Source organism: Lissotriton vulgaris, chromosome 8 (genome assembly GCF_964263255.1).
Source record: "Lissotriton vulgaris chromosome 8, aLisVul1.2, whole genome shotgun sequence".
Lineage (NCBI taxonomy): Eukaryota > Metazoa > Chordata > Amphibia > Caudata > Salamandridae > Lissotriton > Lissotriton vulgaris.
Window position 1 is genome coordinate 1,189,692,057 of NC_141696.1, and position 27,367 is coordinate 1,189,719,423.

Sequence of the window (27,367 nt, forward strand, 5' to 3'; positions counted from 1 at the left end):
GACTGCCCTAAACTGCCCCCTTACCCTATTCGACTCAGTTAAGTCTCTAGGCATCACCCTTGACAAGAACTTATCAGTGGAGGCCCACTTCAAAAACTCTGCAAAAAGTGCTCTATTCGCTCTAAAACACCTCAAGACATTGAAACCTTTTCAACCCCACGATGACCTCAAGACAGTAATCCAATCCCTAGTTCTCTCTAAAACTGAGTACGGGAACGCAATCCTAACAGGGACTCCAAAAGCTCACCCAGCCCCTCTAAGGGCAGTGCTGAACATGTCCGCTCGACTCGTATCTGGAGTTAAAAGATTTGAACACATATATAAATTGATACTTGTATAGCGCACTACTCACCCGCAAGGGTCTCAAGGCGCTTGTACGAATACCACTGTGGAACCCATCCTGGCTTTCCCTGTGAGGCGTCCACTCCTGGGCACCCCCAAGGTGGAGGCCAGGCATCCTTAGCGTTGTGGGGGCCGTTGTGGAGATTAAGCAAGCTATTGCCCAGAGTGGGACTCCATGATTGGAATAGGCACCGAGGAGAGAATTATCAGGTCCGTGGAATTTTTGAGCCCAAGACCCGCCGAGGCGGGGAATTGAACCCTGGTCCCGGGCTAGACCTCTGCATCAGGGTCTGCCGCTCTAACCATTGAGCCACACTTCTCCACATCACATCACATCACATCACTCCAGCTCTCAACTGCCTCAATTGGCTTCCCATGGAAGGGAGATGCATCTATAAACTGGCCTGTATCACACTCAAAACCCTTCACTCTCCTGCCCCCAACTGCCTAAATAACAAACTGATAAGAGTAGGTCAATCCAGAATGCTGAGAAGCTCCAACTCTCTCCTTCTTATTCCTCCGAAAATGAAGAAAACACCCACTACTGATCGTTTTCTGGCAACGCTCCTTGGATATGGAACGCTCTCCCTGGAGTCCTCAGATGCAAACCCTCCTTCTCCTGTTTCAAAAGGGACCTGAAACTCCATCTCCTAAACAAATACTATCAGGACCAACATCAACTTACCTAGACTACTATATCCGAGTTATCTCCGCTCCCCCTGGACATTCAAGGATAGTGGGTGACCAGACTATGTCATTCTCACCTGTTTCTTTTTATTGCTCTCTCCCCCTCAGCTGCACTGCATATTTATTTCCCATGATGTATTTTTTTCTTTTTCTTTGGTTTGCTTCCTTACTGCCGGCCTAGGATGTAATGTAATTGTCCTTCTGCTGTTTACTGTGTGTTTGTAAAGCGCTCTGATACCTACGGGTTAAGCTAGCGCTATATAAAACTTTAAAAATAAAAATAAAAAATAAGTAAGATGTCCGAGTTCTAGACATCTCAGGTAGGGTGTTTACACCACATGGGGTCACCTTTACAGTGTCCAGACATACTAAAGATAACACCAGGGTGATTCCTTATCGAGAGTTCATATATTTGTCAAATATTTGTCTGCTACAATGTATAGAAGCCTCCACGCCATGACTGAAGACCTCAGACCACCAACTACTGACTGCTTTGAAGATTTGTTTTACCTACAATAGCTGCATGGATGAGATGAGTGATGTAGGAAGTCGATATTGCCATCTCCAGGTTTTAGGCACATTCAGCTTTGGGTGTTTGTCTGGAGGACACTATGAAGGCTGTGGACTGGTCGAACAAACGCATCTTCAAACATTTTTACTTTAAGCCAGTGGGAGATGTGGCTTTGCTTGTTGGTGGTGAGCTAGCTCTGACCTGCCATAATGCTCGTGTCTGGTCCTGACAATAATTACTGTACAGGATAGTATCAACTCTGTTGAGGACACGGAAGCAAGGATTGCCTCATCCGAAAGAATCATGCTTGTAAACCTATTATGACAAGATAAGCCCCCCAACAGAATTAAAAGAAAGTAAATAGTTTGAGATGCGGAATGTAAAGTTACATTGATTTTATATTTTAAGCTTCTTCATGGATAAAGATATTATTGTGAATGATACTACTAGCACTGTATATTTGAAAAATGCATCTTAATTGGACAATCTTCTGTTAACTCAATACCGGTGCAGAAACAGGACTAGAGCATGGAGGGTGAGAAAAAGCTGATGATCACAGAAAGAGGGCCTGCTGACACAGAGTTAACTGGAGTGCCAAAGATTGTGATTTGTTGTTTTGAACTAGAATTTTTCTTGAGTTCCCACGGTAATCTAGTTTGTAGTGTTTGTTGATTTTTATTTTTTGCAGCATATTCTGGCAATAAAAAAAATAGCCGCTTATCAGATTGTGTTTTGATTCAGTGATTAATAACGGCATTGAACTGTTCTTAAGAGGTAGCGTTTAGCATTTAGGTAAACCTAGCCACACATAGAAAAAGTGATGTGTCCAGGATCCTAAAATATGGCCAGACGCGGGAAATGTGTGAATAAACTAAACATACCTTTTTACCCTAGATCTGGTGGAAGAGAAAATGAACACGTCAGAATCAATCCAGTGCTTAACTGGATGGTGGACAGTGTCTGGAAGCAACTGGATGGTGGACTGTGTCTGGAAGTAAATGGAAGGTGGACAGTGTCTGAAAGTAACTGGATGGTGGACAGTGTCTGGAAGCAACTGGATGGTGGACTGTGTCTGGAAGTAAATGGAAGGTGGACAGTGTCTGGAAGTCACTGGATGGTGGACAGTGTCTGGAAGCAACTGGATGGTGGACTGTTTCTGGAAGTAAATGGAAGGTGGACAGTGTCTGAAAGTAACTGGATGGTGGACAGTGTCTGGAAGCAACTGGATGGTGGACTGTGTCTGGAAGTAAATGGAAGGTGGACAGTGTCTGGAAGTCACTGGATGGTGGACAGTGTCTGGAAGCAACTGGATGGTGGACTGTGTCTGGAAGTAAATGGAAGGTGGACAGTGTCTGAAAGTAACTGGATGGTGGACAGTGTCTGGAAGCAACTGGATGGTGGACTGTGTCTGGAAGTAAATGGAAGGTGGACAGTGTCTGGAAGTCACTGGATGGTGGACAGTGTCTGGAAGCAACTGGATGGTGGACTGTTTCTGGAAGTAAATGGAAGGTGGACAGTGTCTGAAAGTAACTGGATGGTGGACAGTGTCTGGAAGCAACTGGATGGTGGACTGTTTCTGGAAGTAAATGGAAGGTGGACAGTGTCTGGAAGTCACTGGATGGTGGACAGTGTCTGGAAGCAACTGGATGGTGGACTGTTTCTGGAAGTAAATGGAAGGTGGACAGTGTCTGGAAGTCACTGGATGGTGGACAGTGTCTGGAAGTAAATGGATTCTGGGTTGTGTCTGGAAGTAAATGGATGGTTGACTGTGTCTGGAAGTAAACGGATGGTGGACTGTCTGGAATAACTGGATGGTGGACAGTGTCTGGAAGTAACTGGATGGTTGACTGTGTCTGGAAGTAACTGGATGGTTGACTGTGTCTGGAAGTAAACGGATGGTGGACTGTCTGGAATAACTGGATGGTGGACAGTGTCTGGAAGTAACTGGATGGTGGACAGTGTCTGGAAGTAACTGGATGGTGGACTGTGTCTGGAAGTAACTGGATGGTGGACTGTGTCTGGAAGTAACTGTATGGTGGACTGTGTCTAGAAGCAACTGGATGGTCGACTGTGTCTGGAAGATGTTAAGGGAGGAATTTATGTACTTCAGATATACACCAAAAAAGCTAGAGCGATAGTTTAAACTTTCTGAGCATTCCTTTCAGAAGCTTCGCTTACGTTATAAAACTGGTATTCTGTGATTTCATCCCATAAAAACCACATATGGAGCAGAAAAATGAATTAAAATATACTATGAATAACTGCTGAATGGCAGACGTGTCCAATAATTGATGGTACAAATGTAAAAACCTACCATAGCAGCTTTCAGGGAAGCCGAATCCATGCTGGGTGTGTTGGCTAGTGGACCCTGAAAATTGTACAAAAAAATAATTAGCATGTTACGGAAGTGGGCTCCGAATAAAAACTATCAAGGTGCCACTTGGCAGTACTAACAAGGCTTTTATCCACAAAGGCCTACAAGATAGTGCAGCAACGGAGTGGGAACAATTTTCAGGCAGACGAATAAGAATATGAAAAGTATGTGTTACAAAGCAAAACAATACCACCCAGTATACATGCACACTTATACAAGAAAAGAAAGTGAGATTGTTTCAAACATATTTCCTCCTTCACAAGTAAAGTCTATTTGTTGCTCATACAGAAATTAAACGTTAAATTTAAAAAAATGACACGTGCTCAAATAGTGAGCATTTATTTTGCACCGTATTTAACAGCTTCTAAGTTGTGTCCAGACTGCATATAATTAGTGTTCGATTTTCACAAAGGAGCCCTTGCATACACAACACATAAGGCAAACCGAGCTTGGCTGGAGTCAGCTAACAGCAACACGTCGGAGGGAGTAAGAGCAGCCACGGTAGGCAGAAGACTCCCTCTATGTGGGTGTTACTGCTTACAGTTTGTAGACTGAATTTACCTCCAGAAGACGATTCACTAAAGGAGAAATGGGTTTAAAATGTGTACCAGCTCTGGCAGAAGCGGTCCCCGGCTGCGCAGCACAAAGAGTAAATTAAGAAAAATGTGCTTGAGGGCAATGGTCTCGGCCTGTCGGGTCCTGGGCCAGCCTTCAATATCAAAGAGACAGGGACGGGGCTTATATGACTCGCCTCACTGCCTCACAAACTGCTCAAAGCGCTGCCCCTGAAGTGCAGCAGAATACTTCCTGGTGCCAATTGGGAAGAAAGTATAAGTTTCTACCTCAGTAAGTTTAGGTGTAAATGTAAATGTAAATGTAAATGTATTGGCATTTATATAGCGCACTACTTACCCGTAGGGTCCCAAGGCGCTTCGACCGCTGCGAAACCCTTCCTGGCTTCCCTGAGAGATGGTCCCTTAATGGGTATCTTCAGGGTGAGACCAGGCATCCCCGGCGGTCTGGTGGGGCCGTTAGTGAAGATGAGGCAAGCTAATGCCCAGAGTTGCCGAGTGTGATCGCTGATCAGAGTGGGCACCGAGGCGAGAGAATTATCGAGTCCGCTGACCCTGGTCCAGAAACCTGCCGCGCCGGGAATCGAACCCTGGTCCCGGGCCGTCCTCTGCTCTCGGGTCTGCCGCCTCTAACCAGTGAGCCACACTACTTCACTGAGGTGAGTGAGCTGATGACCAAGGCACTGCCTCCACCAGAGATCAGGATCATTAAATTGGACGAAAGTAACATCTGCTACTAAGAGCGCATAGAAATGGCAAAACTGCTGTAGAAAGGAAAATGGTTGTTAAAAAAATATTTTAATAAGGTCGTTTTTTAATGACATTTTTAGGACCCCGGAAGAGAGATAGATGCTCACCACGTCAATAACCCCACCTAATTTTTCATCTCTGGATAGGACCACCTCATCTCCGGGATAAAACCCAGCCATCTGGGGCGGCTCAATAAGAACCCTCCACTGGCTCCATGGGAAGAAAGTACTGAATTCAAGTTCCCATACAATCACACCCACTCATGTCAGTAGGCAGCAACCGACAGAGCTCACTAAGAGTCGAGAAGCATTTGCAATGCAATTGGTCTTGCATTTGTGCGAGTTAGAGCTACTGGCGTTGCAAATGACAAGTCTTTTAACCATGTGTTTTGTTTTGGAGTGAACTGGATGTATGTGGTGTGGAGTGGAATTGTGTGGGTTGTATTGGAATTGTTAATTGTGGAATTGTGTGGTGTGGAGTGGATTTGTGTAGTGGAATTATGTGGCATGGTGTGCAGTGGAATTATATGGATAGTTATTGAGTGTATTGAAAGTAAGTGGAGTGGGATTGTGTGTTTTGGTGTGTAGTTCAGTGGAATGGTATTTTCTGCAGGGCCGGACTGGCCGCAGCGGGCACCGGGCAATCCCGCGGGGGGCGAGCACTTTGCTAGGGCCGGTTTTGGTTCCCAGTTCTGCCCTGGTAGTGGTTTGTATTGGACTTTAATTATGTGGTGTGCTGTTGCGTTTTGTGGCATGATATGGAATTTTGTGGTGAAGATTGGATGCATATGGTGGGTTGTGTAAATATGTTGTTGAGTTGAATTATGTGGTTTGGTGTTTAATTATGTGGTGCGGAGTTGGATTGGGTGGCATGGAATTGTATGGGTAGCTTTGCCTGTGCAGAGCTCTCTAGCAGTACATGTGAGAGACACTCAACTGGAAACATCAAGATGAATCTATGGGAAATTGCATTTCTATGAATACTTGACTTCCAGCGAAGAGATAATCTTACAATTAAAACACTTGTGGTATATGCAATCTGCATTTCTTTGAAGCATCTTATCTAGCCTGCTTGTTGCTCCCATCAAAAATGGCTGCCCTACCCGTACCTAAAACACACGAGTGGGCTGGTGGGCGTTTCATCATCTGGACACAGCAGCCATGTGAAGGCTCGTCAAGTTCAATACTCCATGTAATCGGTAGTGCAGTTTTGTCCCTTTTCTCCGACACAAATCGACATTGGAGCCAACCTTACCATGGCAGCCGCACCAGGATACTATGGACTTACACATGCACAGTTCGAGGTGGCTGGGTGACAGAGGTCTCCAACATGGCCGCCTGGAGTGCTTGCGATTTGTATTCTGCCATCCATTCATATTTCTTTGTGAGATTTCTCTACCTCTCTCATTTTACTTGTGAGTTCTCATTATATATAAAACTACAGGAGATCTCAAAGATCGAAGACATGTTGGAAGAGGCAATGCACACAACGCATTGGAGAAACATCTTTGGACACAATGGATATTTAATTCCTGCATTGCTCTGAAAGTACAACCAATTTTACTAATTCCTCATTAATGTGATTAGAGGGGGAAATAAAAGGGTTAAATCACATAGTGGAGGAGGCAAACTTTATCAAAAATGTAAGTTGTATACTCTTGGTGCAGCTTCAGGATTCTATTACAGTCACACAGCATGAACTTCTCAGTGAAGTGGCATTTTGAAACCTTCTAAAACGACCATATGGATCCCCTAACACTGATCCTCCAACAAGCCAATATTGTATATCGTCTGTAGGCAGAGGACAGGTAGCTTACCTAGAAAATGTCACTTCTAGATTTTGTACTTCACTTACATAGTACTCTAATAAATGGGCAATCATGCCTATCTCTCAATCACTTTAAGCTAAACTCTTCTAAGATGGAATTCTTCTGCTATATTCCCCCGCACAACGCTCACCACAACCCTTTGAATAACACTGCATAAAAATGTAAACAAGCTTACCCATATCAACTCCCCGGCCAAAAGCACTTTATATCAAGTCAGACTTCTAAAAAAAATATAACATTTCATCCTGAAACTAGACTCCCAAAATGTCGCACAGGGTTTTGTAACCTCTAGGCTTGACTACGGTAAAATGATTCTAGCCAACACCTAGAAATCTCATCACAAACCCATGAAGGCCATGCTCAATGCAGCTACGAGGCTAGTCTTGGGAGCCAGGTGCTTTGACCACATTATTCCCTTATTTATAACTCAAGTGGCTACTTACAAAATAGCTTGCATTACTCACAAAGGACTCCTAAAAAGCTGGCCTGTAAACTCACCCTTTCCAAAGGCTGCCGCACCCTGCGAAGCTCAGACACACTATTCTTGAGCGGCCTAGATTCAAGAAAGAGAGATCCCACTCATGCTCCTTCACTGGAAATGCTCCAAGAATCTGGAACTAGCTACCTCCAGAGATTTGCACAAGCTCCTCCCTGGCTTTTTACAAGAAGAGCATTAAATCCCTTCTGCTTGAAAGATATCTAATGAACTGATATGTCATTATGAACTGACGATAGTCCCTTGAATCCTCCATGGTGATTAACTGATTTTTCTCACTCTCTCTCTTCTGCATCTAACCGCTGTAAATATTCTACCTCGTTGTATATGTCTTTAAATCCGTTCTCACTGTAACCTGGTATAAACGTGTATTCTGTACAGCGCTCTGATACTGCCGGTTCTTGTACGCACTTTATAAAACTCTCAATAAATGAAAATAAACAAATAAACCCTCAACACCCATCAGTTTACACCTTTCACAATACACAGGCACTCACCACACTGCAAAATCATAATCAAATTTAAGTTGCTGCTTCAAAACAACATTTTTTAAGATCTTTTGCTGACACACACACACACATACACAGATTTGGTGGATTTTGTGTACACAGTAGGACTGTTGCATGGTGGGATGGTCTCCCTCAAATAGGTCCTCTGTTTTAAAGGAATGACAACAATGCAAGGGTTAGTTACCCCACAAGAGACTTCATTTAAATCACTGAATACGTTTTATTCTAGTACCTGACATTTAATTAAAAACGAAAAATATGTTTAAAATGTATGCTTTAGATTACCCTTCTGAACGATATTTTATAATGCTCAATTCTGGGAGAACAGGCAAGGCGTTGGGGGTCTTGAGAAATGAACCATGGCCCCGAAACGCAATATACACGGCAGTAGGTCAATAGCAATCTAAAATCTTGGGCTTGTTCTACTTTTTCACAATCGCTGATTCGAGTCCACATTTAAAATCCATTTTGCGCTTCTGTCCATCTTCAAGCATTGGAGAGTGACTTCTCAAGGCTCAGGCCATTTAGAAACACTCACGATTTAACTTGCTGTCTATCTTTCAAGTCTTGATAAAGGCATAATGATCTACAAGTCCCTGTTCATTATTTATCACTCATTCCCTCCCACACTGTACACAAATGATTTACCAGTTGTGTCCATATATTTCCGTAGAATCGTTCAATTAACCCCGGCATGTGCATGAAATCTTCAGTCAGTTTTTCATTTTTAGCCTATAGCACTGTGCATGCCGCGGCTGAAAGTTAATACATATACGGAGAAAACAGAACTCAGAAGACCCAAATTGATGTTTGCTTACAGATCGGGATTGGCTGAAAGTATAGGGCCTGACATGCGACCAATAGTTAAAAGTGGCAACTAAAATCGACGATAGGAAGACCAACGTTACTAGACTGTATTGACAAAAGAAATACCCACAGGTTGCCCTAAACGGGGAAGTAACGAAGCGCCTTCTTAGGCTCCTTCAAAAGTTGGTGTTTTCAGAATATGTGCCTTCACTAATAATGTGTCCAATATTTATAATTAATAAGCGAGAAGTTAAATATTTTTCTCTGATCCACTTTCCCTTTCGTTTCTCCAACACTGCAGCACCATCAAGAAAAGTTGGAGGCAGAGAGAAATACTTCACAGGTGTGTTGTACTATCAGACAACATTGGTCCAGTGCACTGTGCTGTTTTCATAGACTTTAACCTCCAAAGAACGCTTACCTGTTCGGGCCTGTATTGCTGCACAGCGCTGTACATGTAACTCAGCCCTGCTCTTGTTAACACGTAGGAGGCCTGTTCGTTGATGAGGGTATCCAAATGTGCCTCAATCTACACAACAAAAGATAACATTAAGAGCAAACTTAGCAACTAGGTTTCTCATTCTGCCTTTTTCTATCTTATATTTGTATCTACCATGAAGGTACAATGCATCAATTTTGATGAAAATGCAGGTCAATTTCATCCTTGTTGCAGATTCTTAAAGAACGACCAAATAATTGTGCTTTTTTCAAGAGATGTGCAAAAGCGAAAACAAACATACAGCTAGCATATGGTTGTGATACATAGAAGTCAAAATATTTGCTTGGTAGCTGGATCTTCAGTAGAATAAACTGTATTGAATTTTCCTATTATATCATGAGGTTGAAGATGATGCTTTCCTGCGCTTGAGCTATTTTTCATGTGCCGAGGTCTCTATATAATCTTTCTTGATATTTTCGCATAGGTGGGCACAAAGCTAGCCCAGTTCTCCATAGTCATCACCTTGCATGCTGTTCAAAAGGCTCCCATTGAAATTGACATTCATTTAAATTGCTTCCTCAACGTCCTCTTGCGATTCCCGGGCCTTAAATGGTCTTGTGTTCAGCTGCTACATCATCTATCTTTGTCTTTTGTCTTTAAGTGCTAAGGAATGCTACAACAATTTGGGCACTCCATGTAATATAGCATTCTACCGAAATTTAGTACCAGAACAAACTTTATGCTAGGTTTTTATATTCATCTGATTTACCAGAATGCCGTCTGTGCCAGTGTTTAATTTAATCCTTAAAGAAGAAAATATAATCTATTGTTTGTAGGTAAAAATCTCAACTGCATTATGGCAAGTCTGCTATGTTTGTAAAAAACAACTGGAGGAGTACCACCCGATGAGGGAAGTGAAGGCTCTCTTCCTGACAAAGAAACACTGTTCCTTTGTTAGTAAACCCCTCACTCACCACCTAGTGGTGACTTGCTTCATCATCGGGGCCCACCCAAGTGGCCTAGCGTCACTTGGGTGTGCTTCAACACCTGGGTTACAGTGGAGCAGGTAGTGAAGTGTGGGGTGCACAAAAAACAGTATGAGTGTTAAAATTGTCCTGGTTAGTACTTCAATATTAGCTTTAATAAAAAGGTAACTGGACAAAATTTAAAACGTATGGTGAGATACTAACAGGGGAGTTACGACCTGTGTATCTCTGCTATGTGTTGGTCGACATGTTTCTACCATTAGGGGTAATCCCCGGTATTCCTCAGGACCAAAAACAAGGAAGTGGGAGGTGTGGGTCCCCTAAAAGACGCACCCTGGCCTAAATCCTTGGTCTTCCAGATGATAAAACTGTATCTCTGGGAAGTCTCTCCTAAGGTGTAGGAGATGAACAGAAAACCTAGGGAAGGAAAAGAAGTAAAGGAAGTGATTACTATCCTGTTACGTAGTGCAGTGTTTAAGTGAAAAAACGTCGTGCAGTTGTCCTTTCGTTCCACGGTGGTGAATGGAAAAGGTGCCTTCTGAAGTAGAGGGGGTGTCTACTTATGTGGTGAGAGCGTGCTCATTTAGTGAGAGTGTACGCTGCAGCATGACATACCTAGGGGGGAGTATACAGATGAAGAATCGGTGTTCTAGGTGTGTGCCTAGATCAGCATGCTTTGACATAGGAGAATATAGAGCAGTGCTCATATCTTATATCAGCGTGAATTATACTGCGCCTGAAATTTGCCAAATATTGAGCTCAAAAATATCCAACTGAGGATTCGTGATAATATAAGGACATACAAGACTCACACAAACATATAACAAAAGGAGACACACGGAGCAGGACTCGACAGAGTCCGGGCTTACTATTGTAATGTTCGTGATGGACTTCATCGAGCGTGGGGTAGGCGCTTCGCGTCTGTCAACATATTCTATATGGAGATGGATGGTTTAGATTAATGTTTGACAGAGGAAACTCCTTTGGGCGTGGGCTGTAGCGAACAAGAATTGAGTTCTGCCCCTGCGGAGTAGCGAACAAGAATTGAGTTCTGCCTCTGGGGAGGGAAAATCAACTTACAGTTCGAAGTGAAGAGATCAGGCTTGTAGCCTACTTCTACCTGCCGCCGCCCGGTTGGAATGAGTGGGCGAACGAGGGGTAGATATCTCTGGGAAACCCGCTTCCGGGATAGGTCACGTGGACACTACGAGGGCTGGTGGGCGGGTAGGTTGGCTAGGTGATCGTAGGACGCTGCGCATGCGTAATGGCTTAAGGGCTGCGCATGCGTCTAGTTGTAGCACGGGAACCTAAAGAAAGGGGGGTGTTGTTGCGCAAAAACAATCGGATGCGAACAATCATGTGGGGAGGGCTCATGCAATGCGATCTCCAACATGGTCAGCAAAAGCATCAGGAAACATTGGACAATAGTCAACTCTGGATCCTTCAATTGGGAGAAACCTCTCTTCTCATACAAAAAAGCGCAGAGCCTGAAGAACACTCTGGTTAACACAAGACCCAGACAAAATATAAACAACAGTGACCCAACCTTAACACAGATATGGGGTCTTCCACCAGTCACAGGTCATTCACGATGTGGAGACTGTAGTGTCTGTCACCTGACAGCAAACACAAAGACCATAGTTTTGGAACCAGGAAGAGTTTGGGAACAAAGGGCACAGACTAACTGCAACAGCAGTAATGTCATCTATCTTATCACTTGCGCCTGTGGCAAACCATATGTGGGCATGACGACACGAAAAATCAAACAACGCATCTGTGAACACAGAAGCACAATCAGATGCAAAAAGAACATGACAAGATTAACAGATCACTTTCTGACTGCCCATCACACTACAAATGATATGAGGTGGACAGTAATAGAACAGTTGTCACCAGGGCCCAACATCCAAGCCCGTTTATTCGAAAAGGAACAGAGGTGGATATACAGACTTTCCACTCACAAACGGGGTCTTAATGACAATATACCGTGGAACTCAGTATTCAAATAATAGTCATCCGACTTTTTGTCAGTGTTCATTTGCCCCAATGGAGTCTAAGACAGTTTCTACTACCACTCCATTGATTGTGACACCCTCTGCTTTTGGGGCAGTGTATACAACACTAGTACGTGGGCACAACCACCCTTTGACTGGGTCCTCCTTCCAACATCCTGCTATTTTCCCACACCTACATCCCAGGTGTCTGTGTCTAGCCCTCCCTATACGAATGTTCACATCCGACTGTGGTTGCGCAACACTCCCCCTTAGATTACAAAGGATTTTCCCTTGCTACAACTAGACGCATGCGCAGCCCTTTAGCCACAACGCATGCGCAGCGTCCTGTGATCTCCCAGACAACCAACACGCCCAACAGTACGTGGGCGCAGCCACCACATCACTGGGTCCGCCTTTCAACATTTCCACATATCGGCAGCGACTCTCCCACACCTACATCCAAGGTGTCCGTGTCCAGCCCTCCCCACATGATTGTTCGCATCCGATTGTTTTTGCGCAACAACACCCCCCTTTCTTTAGGTTCCCGTGCTACAACTAGACGCATGCGCAGCCCTTAAGCCATTACGCATGCGCAGCATCCTACGATCACCTAGCCAACCTACCCGCCCACCAGCCCTCGTAGTGTCCACGTGACCTATCCCGGAAGCGGGTTTCCCAGAGATATCTACCCCGCGTTCGCCCACTCATTCCAACCGGGCGGCGGCAGGTAGAAGTAGGCTACAAGCCTGATCTCTTCACTTCGAACTGTAAGTAGATTTTCCCTCCCCAGGGGCAGAACTCAATTCTTGTTCGCTACTCCGCAGGGGCAGAACTCAATTCTTGTTCGCTACAGCCCACGCCCAAAGGAGTTTCCTCTGTCAAACATTAATCTAAACCATCCATCTCCATATAGAATATGTTGACAGACGGGAAGCGCCTACCCCACGCTCGATGAAGTCCATCACGAACATTACAATAGTAAGCCCGGACTCTGTCGAGTCCTGCTCCGTGTGTCTCCTTTTGTTATATGTTTGTGTGAGTCTTGTATGTCCTTATATTATCACGAATCCTCAGTTGGATATTTTTGAGCTCAATATTTGGCAAATTTCAGGCGCAGTATAATTCACGCTGATATAAGATATGAGCACTGCTCTATATTCTCCTATGTCAAAGCATGCTGATCTAGGCACACACCTAGAACACCGATTCTTCATCTGTATACTCCCCCCTAGGTATGTCATGCTGCAGCGTACACTCTCACTAAATGAGCACGCTCTCACCACATAAGTAGACACCCCCTCTACTTCAGAAGGCACCTTTTCCATTCACCACCGTGGAACGAAAGGACAACTGCACGACGTTTTTTCACTTAAACACTGCACTACGTAACAGGATAGTAATCACTTCCTTTACTTCTTTTCCTTCCCTAGGTTTTCTGTTCATCTCCTACACCTTAGGAGAGACTTCCCAGAGATACAGTTTTATCATCTGGAAGACCAAGGATTTAGGCCAGGGTGCGTCTTTTAGGGGACCCACACCTCCCACTTCCTTGTTTTTGGTCCTGAGGAATACCGGGGATTACCCCTAATGGTAGAAACATGTCGACCAACACATAGCAGAGATACACAGGTCGTAACTCCCCTGTTAGTATCTCACCATACGTTTTAAATTTTGTCCAGTTACCTTTTTATTAAAGCTAATATTGAAGTACTAACCAGGACAATTTTAACACTCATACTGTTTTTTGTGCACCCCACACTTCACTACCTGCTCCACTGTAACCCAGGTGTTGAAGCACACCCAAGTGACGCTAGGCCACTTGGGTGGGCCCCGATGATGAAGCAAGTCACCACTAGGTGGTGAGTGAGGGGTTTACTAACAAAGGAACAGTGTTTCTTTGTCAGGAAGAGAGCCTTCACTTCCCTCATCGGGTGGTACTCCTCCAGTTGTTTTTTACAAACTATTGATCAGGGGATCAGGAGTATTCCCCGTCCAGCTCCCTTGGACTTAATTCCTTACTCTCCATTTTGTTCTAGATAAGTCGGCTATGTTTGCTGGATCTTTTCAGAGTATTATTGGTACTCAAGTCCACTAGATTGAATAGTAAAAAGTCGGTGAGAATATTTAATGGCACTCAAATCTAAAATAAATTCTTCCACAAAGGTGTCTTTAATCAGGAATAGTTCTATAAAGAATGCGTGAGAGGCTGCATTTTGGGGACCGATAGCAAATATTGTAATGTTTTACCATTGACCACACCTTAATACTCAATATCTATCCCTACTTTCCCAAGGTATCATTTTATTTCCCTAATATGTAGAATATAATGACATCTCTGATAAGCTTTCAATTGATCCCTTTACCGTTATCCATAAAAATGAGAATATTTTTTCAGGAACTGTAAAATCTGATCTTTGTTTCATTGCTTTCCCTAACAGGAAAGGCAGGAAAGCACAGCATATCAATCAGCTAAAAAGCTACAGTAAGGGCTGCACCTTTTATACAGGGCCATATTTCAGCTACTCGAGCATTGGCTCTTTATTTGTTTCCACAACAATGCTAACAACACATCTAACAGTTTGCTATCTCCATACCAGACCATCTTCCTATCAAGCTAAGTGCCATAGGGAGACCAGAGACACAACAATGGACATTCGACCAGTGACTACTTCATGATCAAGAATATGAAAAGTTATACACATCATTTTCAACATGTTACATATAAGAGACACAAACGTAATACAGATTTACACTGATGCTAACCAATGACATTCTTAAACTACAGTTATTAGGGATTCTAAGTAAGGTTTTGTATGTGGGTGGATACATCAAAATCAGGCTCGAAAAGCTGCGTGCAAACATGTCGCAATTACAAGTAACAGATGTAAGGGCTACTGAGCGAAGACCCAGTGGCTCATAGCATGGGTATTCAGCTACATACACAAAGACAGAAATTATTCACAAGATGCAGGGAAGAAGCCCTAGATGGACCAAATGTTGGACATATGAACAGTAGAATAAGGGTGCAAAAATAAATTCACACAGGTTAACAATATTTCAATTATTTGCTTGAGGAAGGAGAAGACTGGACACTTGGAATTCTTTCCGCATAACCTGACATCAATGGTTTACTGCCAAAATCATATTTAAAAGAAGAAGCCAAGCAAGAGGACGGCACACTTCATCATCCATCTGCACAGGAAGTGACACCATTGGTTTCCTGCCAAAGACATGTTTAGAAGAAGAATCCAGGTAAGAGAATCTCACTGTCCATCATCCCTCTGCACAGGAACAGACATAACTGGCGTACCACTGATAGCGCAGATTGAGACCAAATTTGAAATACACGGTTCAACCTTTCTTTTACTACCACTAACAGGGTCAAGACCCTTTCCTGTGCTAGTTTCTTTTCACCTCAGGGGACAGATTTTTGTCACCGTATTTTCTAATTCAAAAAGGTTTTTGGGCATAACAAGCACATTTCAAACACAATTCCAAGTTTAGTCAATGAGGAGAGTTTGGATGAGTATTGAAAGCTTTATCCTCATTAACAGATTAATAAATTTCTCTTTATTCTTTTATTCCAATTAATCATTGAATCTTCAGCAGGTGTACAGAAATCGAATAAAAAGGTTTGTTTAGGACAGATGTTCAAATAATGCATTAGGAGCGTTCCATAAAGAAATTAAACGCTATTTTAAAGAACAGGACTGAAGTTTCAAAGTTAGTAGAACTCATGAAGAGTTGAAGTTCAAAGGAAAAGAGTGAGATCAAAGAGCATAAAGCTCAAAGCCAAATTAAAGCAGCAGAACATCCCATGAAGTATAGTTCATGAAAACTCAGCTAAGTAACAGAAATACAAACAAGTGATCATACAGTTGCTGTAGCAGTCTGCAAAAATAAAACATCAAAATAAATTAAGGATGAACAGGAGCAGCAGTAGCCACAACTGTCAGCAATGTAAATGTTTTTGTACTTGTATAGCGCGCAGCTACCCTGAATGGGTTTCCCGGCGCTTGTACAAATACCACAAGGGAACCCTTCCTGGTTTTTCCCTGTGATTGTCCACTCCTGGGTACCCCCATGGTGAAACCAGGCATCCCTCTCGTTGTGGGGGCCGTTGTGGAGACTAAGCAAGCTATTGCCCAGAGTTGCAGCATGGGACCCATGATCAGAATAGGTACTGAGGCGAGAATATCCGGTCAGAGGAATTTATGAGCCCGAGACCCGCCGAGGCGGGAATCGAACCCTGGTCCCTGGCCAGAGCTCTGCATCAAGGTCTGCCTGCTCTAACCATTGAGCCACACTGGTCCACAACAGACAAAGGAATGGATCTAGGAAAAAAGCACTCAGAGGAGCATTACCAGACTCTAACTAGAACAAGAACTGGAATATAAAAGACATGAAAACATGCTGCAGACATTGTAGCAGGCTTCTTCGTCTATGGACCAATCGACTGGCAGCAATCTTTGGGGTGCAGGTTTAGCTCTTCCTTTCCCAAGAAATAACATGCAGCTTGTAGAGTTTTATCTCAAGTTAGCTACAGACATTCTTGCATAGTTAAGTTCTGGAAACATAATCCTCGGTACCCATAGGCATCAAACGTAGGTTGGTCGTCGAAATATAACAGGGCCTGATATCAATGTTCGGTGGTCCTGACACCACCATTACAATGCGACCAAAAATGGTGCGGTTGCATACTCCCATTTCTCTATGGGAGCCTGTGCTGTGGTGTAAATCGGCAGTAGCACACACTCCCATGGAGAAATGGGAGATTATGTTACCCCCCCAACTGGAGGCTGTAGAGGCATGGGGGTCCTGCTAGGGGCCCCCAAAGTCGCTTTCAGACAGGCTTTCCATGTCGGAAAACCAGACATGGAAAGTCTGTTGGAAACCGGCGTCATAATCCTGATGACGGAACGCTGTCTTCAGGGATTACGTTGAGGCCTCCGACTGGCCGACGGGTTCCTTGAGTCCATCGGAATCCAGCCGGAATAACTGGCCGGTATCAATTCGGACCAACAACATTGTTATTAGGCGGTTGGAACTGAAACCGGAGATGTCAATCGCAAAGCCTCCGACTAGCGGTCGGACGCTTTCCAATCAACATCATAATCGACCACTAAATGTTTCACTTTGTGAACAATAAATTATACTAAAGACGAGAAATATCAACTTGCGAAGTCACTGTTAGGTAATGTATTTCATTTAACATGAAAATGAATTATTGTTTAACTGTACAACTATTCTATTCAAGCATTATGTGAGACATGAGAAAATAGGAAGTTCGTGTCACTTCGGAATAAAATGGAACTTATGAAAAGTAATACATTTGTCAAACATTTGTCAAACCGGAACATTCTGCAGTCACAATTAATATTTCTAAGAACGTCACTGTAAGGTCAAGCTTTTAAAATACGCTGTGCACATTTCAGCAATATTAGATTAACTTTTAGTTAAAGGAAACTTGCTTCTTAACATTTTGTGCATTTTGCCTGCACATTTTAAATGCGGGTCATTTCAGATTACAATTTTACATTCATGATTGCACATTTAGCTGTTAATCTGAATAATTTAGCATTTTAATTAGTGGACCTTATCACCACCAAAACCATGTTTATAAGAAGAAACTAGGCAAAGAACTTCATTCGCATTCACTGATCTGTACAGGATGTAACATCACTGCCTTTCTTATCATTCATCTGCACAGGACTTGATATCACTGATTTCCTACCACAACCATTAATAATAAAGGAAGTGGGGCATTTCCCATAATCAGTGGCGGCTCACAGAGGGAATGCTGGAGGGCTGTGGGGTGTGGTGGGACAAGGTGGGGGGGGGCAGTGGAGTCAGTAATAGGACAGCAAGGAGTAAAGTAAATAAATCAATAAAACTACTTACCGTGTACTCGCTGCATCGTGGAGTTGGCGAAGCAGCGAGCACAAGGTTAATAATTTTATTTATTTATTTACTTACTTAACTCCTTGCCGTCATATGTCCGACTACACTACCCCCCACCCTGCCCCGCCCTGCTGCCCCACAGCATTCCCTCTGCGAGCCGCCACTGCCCATAATCCATCTGCACAGGAAGTGACATCACTAGTTTACCAAAAAACACATCTTTAACAGAACAAGCCAGGCAAGAGGCCTATATTCCCCCCGACCCATCTGCACAGAAAGTGACATCACTGCATTTCCCATCAACCTCTAAACAGGAAGTGATACCACTTTCTGCCTTCTCCTTAAGTCAGTCAACTCCTTCACGCATCCCAACACCAAGGCATCTCCAGAAAAGAGCAGAGAACGACAGGGGTATTGCCTTTTTGGACCTGGTTGGGTGTGACAGGGTATTGGTCAGAACTCCTGTTCCACTGAACTGAAAAGGTAAAGTATTATCATGTACCGCACCCTGCACCCCACACTGCCAAGCGTAACAATCTCACCACCACCAAGACAACACAAAACCTCAGATTCCAATCTCACAACGCAGACCCAACCTCTTACACATCCCATTAACTACCAGAAACCCTCAAACTACAGAACATACATTCCAACTCATGCTCATTAATGTTCGCCCTGCAGTAATCCATGCACCAGACATTGCATCTAATCTTACAAACTTCACACCCTCTGTATCATAGAAACATGGTTCACACCCCACACTTGCACATCCTAGACATCCTTCTTCCACAGGCTTCAGCATCAATTGAGTTGGCAGCACACATATGAAGCGAGGAGGCCACACTGTCATCCATAAGTCCTCCTGTTTCTGTACCTTAGGCAAGCGACACTCAACTCAGTGAAGCTACTGACATGCCACGTCTCACTCTCTGCAACTCAGAACACCATCCTACATCTCATATATGGGCCTCCAGGGCAGTACAAGGACTTCATTGATGAATACTTTGATCTCATTGTACCCTCATACATCCACGTTCAAACCACCCTGTTTAGAGACTTCAACCTCGTCAATGCACTAACCTACTACCATCTTCTATCACACACCATTCTGTTTGCTTGCCTTTGAACACGTACGGCACTACACAGCCTTTTTAGCTAGGATTGTGGTATACAAATACCACAAAAATACTGAAGGGACTTCTATGAGTATTTTTATAGGGAAATAAGTATTGCTAAAGGTAATTAAACAACAAGTAGGTATTTGAAGGAGATCAAATTAATGTTTCTTATCTTCGAAAAACAGTCTATACATCCTGGTCACATTGGCATAAATACTAGCTATTAAAGATTTGCTACTTAAAGACAAGATTAATGGCCTGTCTGAAGTGTTAACCCCTTCACTGCGGCGGCTATTCTGCCGCAGTGCTAAGGGGGCGGGGCGGCCGCGCGGCGGCCGCATGCTGCTGACGGAACCGCTCCGTCACCAGCGTCGGTTGAGCTGTGCTCATGACGGAGCGGTTCCGTCATGGCCTGCCCCGCTCAATAGAACGTCCAGCGCAGGCGCGAAATTTGCGCCGCGCAGGCGCGCCGAGCGGGCCATGACGGAACCGCTCCGTCATCAGCACAGCGCACCCGAAGCTGATGACGGAGCGGTTCCGTCATCAGCGTCCAAGGGGTTAAAGGAAACTTTTCTTTGATATCTCTATATTTACAGCTGATTTTACCAGAATATCACATTAGGAAAGCAAGCTTTTTAAACTTTAAAAACACAAGTTCTTTCAAAAGATAAAATTGTAGATGAGTAAGGCCAAAAAAGTCATATTCCAAGACTTCTCTAGATATATAAAATCCACCCCTCCCTGATGTCATCAACAATCACTGAGATGACTTATGCATTTGAGTAGTGGGATTAGCCAGCTTCACCTATAAACATGATTTCTTTAGATTCCAAAGAGGGACTTTTGTTTTTAATTATTATTCTTTTACTTTCATGTTTTTTAAGGTATTTTCAGTTTAGTTCTAAACAATTAACATTTACAAAGAAAATCCAACCTCAACAGATGATTAAACACTACCTTCATCCAGTAAAACCAACTAAGTTCATGTATAATGGCCTTCTCAAACTGACTTGAGATCACTCAGAAGAACAGGCTAGCGAATTGTCTACAACTTGGGTCTCAAAATAAGTTTGAAAAACCAAATTCACTTAAGCTTGTGACACTGGTCTTGGTACCCTCTAATCAGTGTCTCCTCCATTCTAGTACTTTGAAATGCACCTAACCTGTGAGAAACTGGGCTTTTGATTGAGGGGGTGAAGCCCTACCCAAGCAACAGCCACACTCCTTGTCAGAGTGAACCCCAAAAAGTTACTAAATAACCCTATACTTAACACTCTAGTAGCTTGCCACAAAAGCAGTCTTGCTTAAAACTTAGAGGCAACGTGTAAAGTACTTGTGCAGCATGTGCACAGTAATAAAGTGAAAACACAATACAAGAAATATCTCAAAACAATTTAGAAAAATGGAGTAAAATATATTACATTATTTAATTCCAAAATGATAAAAAGCAGAGGAGCTTTACGCGCATCCAAGATGGCTGCGTGAGCTTAGGGCTCCCGAGACCCCCGTAGCCGCCGAATATATCCTGTCGTTTATCCTGGTCACTGTGAAGTGATTCTTGCTGCGTAACTGAAGGAGTATCGGATACTGAAAACCGCATCCCGAATGTGCCCCGGACACCGGAGTTGGAGAGTTGGAAAGTTTGAGGCCTGTCTCTCTCGGATGTCCGGTACTTGGGTTGGCATTGTGCCTGAGGTGAAGTGCGAAAACAACGCACTGGGTACCGGAAGTGGCCGGCCAGGCCCCGCAACCTAATTTGATTTCACTTTTGATTTGGCCTGGAGCGCTTTGCGACCCCGCTGGGGTGCAGCCAGATTATCGGAGACCCTAGGCGATGACAGTGGGCCATATTGTGAGGACATTTCAACAAAGTGGAGACCTGTGGAATAGAAACCGAAGATTTTGGGTGTACGTCGCGCCAGTGAGGGCGCTGAGGCCTGGGTTCTTTGCCGATAAATGGGCACAACGGAACTGCAGATGGTTAGCAGACTATCCTAAAGAGTCGAAAGCAAAGGATTCGATATTGGTCCAACTACAACGACTATTGAGCACTGCTGCCCCGAATTGGACGACGAACATAGGATTGTCCCAAAATGGCGACCAAGCCAGAAGGGGATAAACGGCAATCAAAGACCACTAGGGGCGGCAAGGTATACCCAATCTAACAACATGGACCGATATGGGCAAACTAAGGGGTCGCCTAGTGGACTGGCAAAATCACAAGAAGGGAGGGGCAAAAGAAACCTCTGCCCTGGAAGCTGAGCCGACGCTACAAGACGTGATGGCCGCCATTGATGGGGTCAAGTCCTCTCTCGGGCAGAAGATGGAGACCCTGGCTCATAAATTGGACACTGTGTCTATTGAGGTTAACTTGATCCGAACAGACCTCACGAAGACGAGTGAGAAGGTGAAATCTCTGAACATTAAGACGGCTAGTCTTGCGGATGATGTAACAGAATTACAATTGGAAGTTCGGACTCTGAGGGCCTCAAATGAACTGGTTATCCGTCGACTGGAGGATTTTGAAGGGCGGGCCGAAGAAATAACGTACGTATCATTGGAGTTCCGGAAAAGGCGGAGGGGCAGGCTGCAGATCTCTTCGTTGAAGATATAATACTCAACCATCTTACACCCAAAGGCCTGAGCAATTTCTTTACCGTTGAGAGAGCACATAGAATTCCGGGAGGAAGACCACATGTCGGTGCCATCCCACGGCCTTTGATAGCTAGGATATTCAATTTTAGGGACAGAGATGCGATCCTCCAGGCCTCCAGAACTGGGGGCCCTTTGAAGTATGAAAACTCGTCCATCAGTTTTTTTCCGGACTTTACGCAAGCTGTCCAGAAGCAGAGAATGAGCTTTATGGGGTTAAACGGAAGCTTTGTGATAAGAGACTTAAGTACGCCATGATGGACCCGGCCAGGCTGAGAATTGAACACGAAGAGAGGGTTTACTACTTTGATAAGCCGGAGATCGCTGCGGACTGGTTGGACACTATAACTGCTCAGCAAGAGCCCCATAGACAGAGTGGAGATGAAGAAGGGGGTTCGCAAGAACAAGAATAAGTACTGTTATCATGGGAGCTGGGGACATTTAAAGAATGGACTATTGCTGTAATGTTTCTGACAAAATGTTTAGCATAGTGAATATGGGGGGTCAACGGGCTATCGGTGGGTCTCCTTCCTCCTCAGACCTACTTTTTTGTAGTTTAGTCTAGATGTTGGGGCGACAGGCACACTGCAAGTTGGGGAGGCTTGATAGTCGTACGCAGGGGTGCAGGGTGGGGGGGTAGTGTAACGGGAAGTTTGGGGGGGTGATCATTTTTCGTTTTGTTTTTGTGTTTTTGTGTTTTTGCAAGGCATTGTATTTCAAGATTGCTCATTAATGGTGCGGGGATCAGAGGAGGGTTGGATCTTCTTTATGTTCCGTGATGGGGTAGGGGGTTGAGGGTATTGAGTTGGAATGTGAATGGGTTGGGGGACAAAATCAAGCGCAGTGTGGTTCTGCAGTTTCTCAAAAGGCATTCCCCGGATGTGGCCCTCCTTCAGGAAACGCACTTGGTAAGGAATGCATGTAAGGTGATGCATAGAAAAGGCTATCGGCTGGTAGCGCATGCGGGATTTACTTTGGGGTCTCGGAGAGTTGGGATACTCCTTAAAAATTCTCTCCCATTTGTAGTTGACTCTGTCGTCGCAGATGAGATGGGTCGATATATAGCGATGTCAGGACGTTGGGAGGGATACACTCTCTCCTTGGTCTCGGTTTATGTCCCCCCGGGTCTGCAGAATACTACTTATACTGAGTTGGGGGAAGATTGTTCTGGACCTTCCTAGCAGATTGTTGATTCTGATTGGAGATTTCAATGCCGTGGTCTCCGGCACCATGGATAGGTATCCGCCCCGTGACGTGGGACGAGCACAAAGATGGCTACCTGACTTTATGGTGGCTTTGGGTCTAGTGGATGGCTGGAGATTGTTTCACCCTAGTCAGCGAAAGTATACCTTCCACTCAGGTGCTCATGGTAGTCTCTCTCGAATTGATTATGGTCTAGTACTGGCTGCCCAGGCGTCGTATATTACTGAAGTAAAGCATCTGGCTAGAGGCATTTCTGATCACTTGCCGCTCTGGCTCAGATTTGAAATGACCTCGGGTTCAAGTGGTAGAGTCGCCCCCATAAATCCTTGGTAATTGCGTAATCCTAAGATTCGCAAGGATTTGTTAAAAACATTGGAGCTATATTTTCAAGAAAATTAGGGTTTAGTTTCCTCTTCGATCTCGTTGTGGGAGGCGTTTAAGACAGTGATTAGAGGTCAAGCCTTGTCCCTGATCACAGGAGTAAAAAAGCAGAAAGAGGAAGAAGTGGTGAGAGTTGAATCGGAAATAGCAAACATCGAAATGGAAAATGAACAGGAGGTGTCCCACGTTAGATTGCATGTTTTACAACTTAAGCAGCTTGAGTACAGGACGCTAGTCACTGATAGTGCTAGAGCCCTGAGCCGGGAACAACAAGGGCGTCTATATGACGTGGGGGACAAGGCCGGCAAACTGATTGCCTGGCTGGATAAGAAGGATAGAGCGGATCGGGTGGTTCCTGAGATTGAGACGGAGGAGGGGACTCATATAACTGACCCGCAAGGGATAGTGGATAGTTTTGCGGATTATTTTCGTAAAGTTTACACTTCCGTCTCAGATAGGCCGGAGGAAAATTTGTGTCTATTGCCGAGGGATATTCAACTTCCATGTCTGACTGAGGAGGATCGCGACTTCATGGATAGCAAGCTTACCGCTGATGAGGTAGCCCTAGCGGTATGCTCTTTGATTTCGGGGAAAGCGATGGGTCCCAATGGTCTCCCAATTGAGTTGTACAAGCTTAGATCAGACAAGATTGCCCCCTATTTGAGAGACATGTTTTTGGAAGCCAGAGAATGCGGGTTCTGCCCCAAGACCATAGACTGGCCTCGATAGTGGTGATACATAAGGAGGGGAAGCCGAGATCCAATTGCACTTCGTACAGGCCGATCTCATTGTTGAATTTGCAACCCAAAATATGGGCGAAAGTGTTGTCTAATAGATTAATCAAGGTCATTAGTGAGCTGGTACATCCCGACCAATCTGGATTTATTCCGCACAGAAATACGGCTTTGAACCTTAGCCAACACGGGGTGTTGGCTTAAGCGCATGCCTTGCGAGAGCCGGCCATAATAGCGTCGCTAGACGCAAGGATGGCCTTTGACGTGGTGGAGTGGCCATATCTATGGGCTGTTTTGGCTAAATTCGGTTTTGGTCCTGAGTTCATTAGCTGGGTGCGTCTATTGTATACCGAGCCTCTTGCGCAGGTTGTTGTGAACAATCGTGTCTCGGCGCCATTTTGTCTTGGGCGGGGCACTAGGCAGGGTTGTACGCTCTCTACCCTTTTGTTGTTGCTGGCTCTCGAGCCTCTGGCGGCTTGGATCCGCTGGGAGCCCTCGATTAAGGGTATTCGTTGGTCTCCACAGGTCGAAGACCGAATCTCTTTATATGCTGACAACATATTACTTTATTTGACCTCACCCAGGAAATCCCTTAACGCTGTCTGTGATGTTTTGGCTTCCTACGGTAGGAATTCGGGATTGATAATAAACTGGGCGAAATCTTACCTTTACGTATTATGTTGTGACGCCCCCATCCTGCCTCGGAATTGTCCTATTCAGATCGCTAAGGAAGGATTCAAATATCTCGGAATTTATATTTCAATGGATCCCACAATTTGATATGACAAAAACCTTTTCCTTCCACTAGCTCGGCTGAAAAGCGATGTGGCTGGCTGGAAGAAACTTCTGCTCTCGCTATTGGGACGGGCAGCTCTTTTTAAAATGATGTCCCTACCGTTTTCTTTATGCCCTCCAGAACACTTTAGATGTGGTACCAGCTAGCTATTTTCAAGAAGTGGAAGAAATGCAGCGTAGCCTACTTTGGGAAGGCAGGCCACGTATAGCATTAGCTAAGTTGACGCTCCCATGGTATGACGGAGGAATTGCCCTCCCTGATATCAAGAGATACTATTGGGCATCGCAGTTGGGAGCTATAAATCATGGTACCTACGGGTCCAATACGGATCCGGGATACGCAATGGATAAATGGCTGCTCCCTGGTAGTAATTATAATAGTGCGTTGTATGCCAGGTCCATAGAGAAAAGTCTGATGGGACCTACCAGAGCGGCGGTACATATATGGCATGATGTTGCTAGCTCACTGGGATGGAAAAACCGCCTGACTTTGGCTACCAAATTATTTGGATCTAATAGGTTGGGCAACCTATGGAACACGAAGGGTTTTGACAAATGGGACTTGATAGGGATTACTACTGTGGGCGATATTTGGGCAAAGGGGAGGGTTAAGTCATTTGCTGAATTACAAACTGAATACGAGCTAAGTGGGACTGAGTATTTTCGTTATGTGCAAGTGAGACATTCATTGATGTCGGTATTCCCTGAAGGGGAAGATATACCAGAGGCACCCCCATTGGAAGACAGAATACTAGATGGGCATCTGCCCGATAGCACCATTTCTCTCATCTATAAAAAACTGATAAATCACAGAGCGAATCTTTTAGGAGATTTGAGGGACAAGTGGACGCGAGATGGTATTGAAATTGACGACGAAGATTGGCAATCTGCAGTTTCTTACCCTAAAGAAATTGCGATTCCGGCGAGACTGAGGCTCGTCCACTTGAAAATACTACACAGGATTTATGTCACTGGTCCACGTATGATTAGAATGGGTTTAACAGAGGAAGGTCTGTGTAAGCGTGGATGTGGTCAATTGGGGATGTTTCTTCATATCCTGTGGGAATGTCAATATATGGTAGACTACTGGGGTACAGTCCATGATGTTATGCAGGAAGTAACGGGTGTGGCTCTCGTGCCGGAAGCAAGGAGATGTCTATTGAATATTTGGGAGCCAACGGACCTGAACACTGCACAAACTCAGTGGGTTACTCTAGGAGCCATGATAGCTAAACGAAATATAGCACAGCATTGGGGATCTGAAAGGCCGCCTACGATAGCGGGGTAAAAGGAAAGTATGGATTGGTGTATGTTCTGTGAAAAAACTGTTTATCTGGCAAGAGGTCGCCGCCGGAAGTGGAATAATGTCTGGGGTCCATGGAATCAGTACAGAGGAAATATCTGTGTACCACCTGCAACTGTTGTCTTTGATGCCCCGCTTTCCCCATGACCCCTACATGATAATATGTTTTATATCTGGGGAGCAGGGTGTCCTTCTTCTGTAGTTTCCACCAGTCCAGAGCTGAATTGAAGAGTGGTCTGTGGGTCATTTTTATTTTATACCCGGTGCACACATTGATGTGGGAGAAGCTTCTGGAGTTTTACCTCTACAAAGGTGTCTGGAATTTCCTGCCTACTTCCTCTGGTGCCAGTCTGTCTAGGGGCACAATAGGCTACTGTGAAATCCTTTGTTAGTGAGCTGGTCCAGTGCCTTTGAAGTGTAAGTATGGTAGGTGACTGCTTTGCTCCCCCCAATCCTGCCAGAGGTGGCACCTCCGGCCAGCAACCACACCCTCCATTGTAAACCTATCTGGGAGAAATTCACAAAGGGCAACTGCCAAATACACCGAGTCATGTGCCCCAGGTACAGGTTGCAGGCACCAAATGGTTAGAACAAGAAAATGCCAACTTCCTAAAAAACAGTGAGAACAGTGCAGTGAGCTAAAAAACGGTGATGGATTAAGCCCTGATCTGCTGACTGATATTCTGTTTAATGCAGATGCTCTGTCCATCACCACCCCCTTTTCTGAATTGTTTTGTCCACCACAAGCGTGGAAGGGTATGCTCAGATGTGAGTCCCTTGCTCACTGCACCATCAGGATTCAAGCAAGCCAGGCCGAAGACGGCTGTAATGCCAGAAACCAGTCCCCAGAAGCTTGTTTCCTTTCCAGTAAAAGAATTGGCTTGGCAGTTTGGTCTGCCCTGTTCCCATGATGCACTGGGCCAGGGACAGACTAATTTGCATGTAGCCAGGTTCTGAGCTGGGATGGTGCAGTGAGCTAAAAAAC

General features: G+C 44.6%; 1 protein-coding gene across 1 annotated transcript in view; it reads right to left on the minus strand.

Moving 5' to 3' along the window:
• The window catches only part of COG6 (component of oligomeric golgi complex 6), a 585,234-nt gene that overhangs the window by 56,038 nt on the left and 501,829 nt on the right, over window positions 1–27,367 (minus strand). Inside the window, exons 16-17 of the mRNA XM_086935060.1 lie at window positions 9,298–9,405; window positions 3,855–3,908 (exon numbers count right to left, since the gene is read on the minus strand). Of these exons, the coding sequence (XP_086791186.1) occupies window positions 3,855–3,908; window positions 9,298–9,405 (162 nt within the window). The remainder of the gene's footprint in view (window positions 1–3,854; window positions 3,909–9,297; window positions 9,406–27,367) is intronic.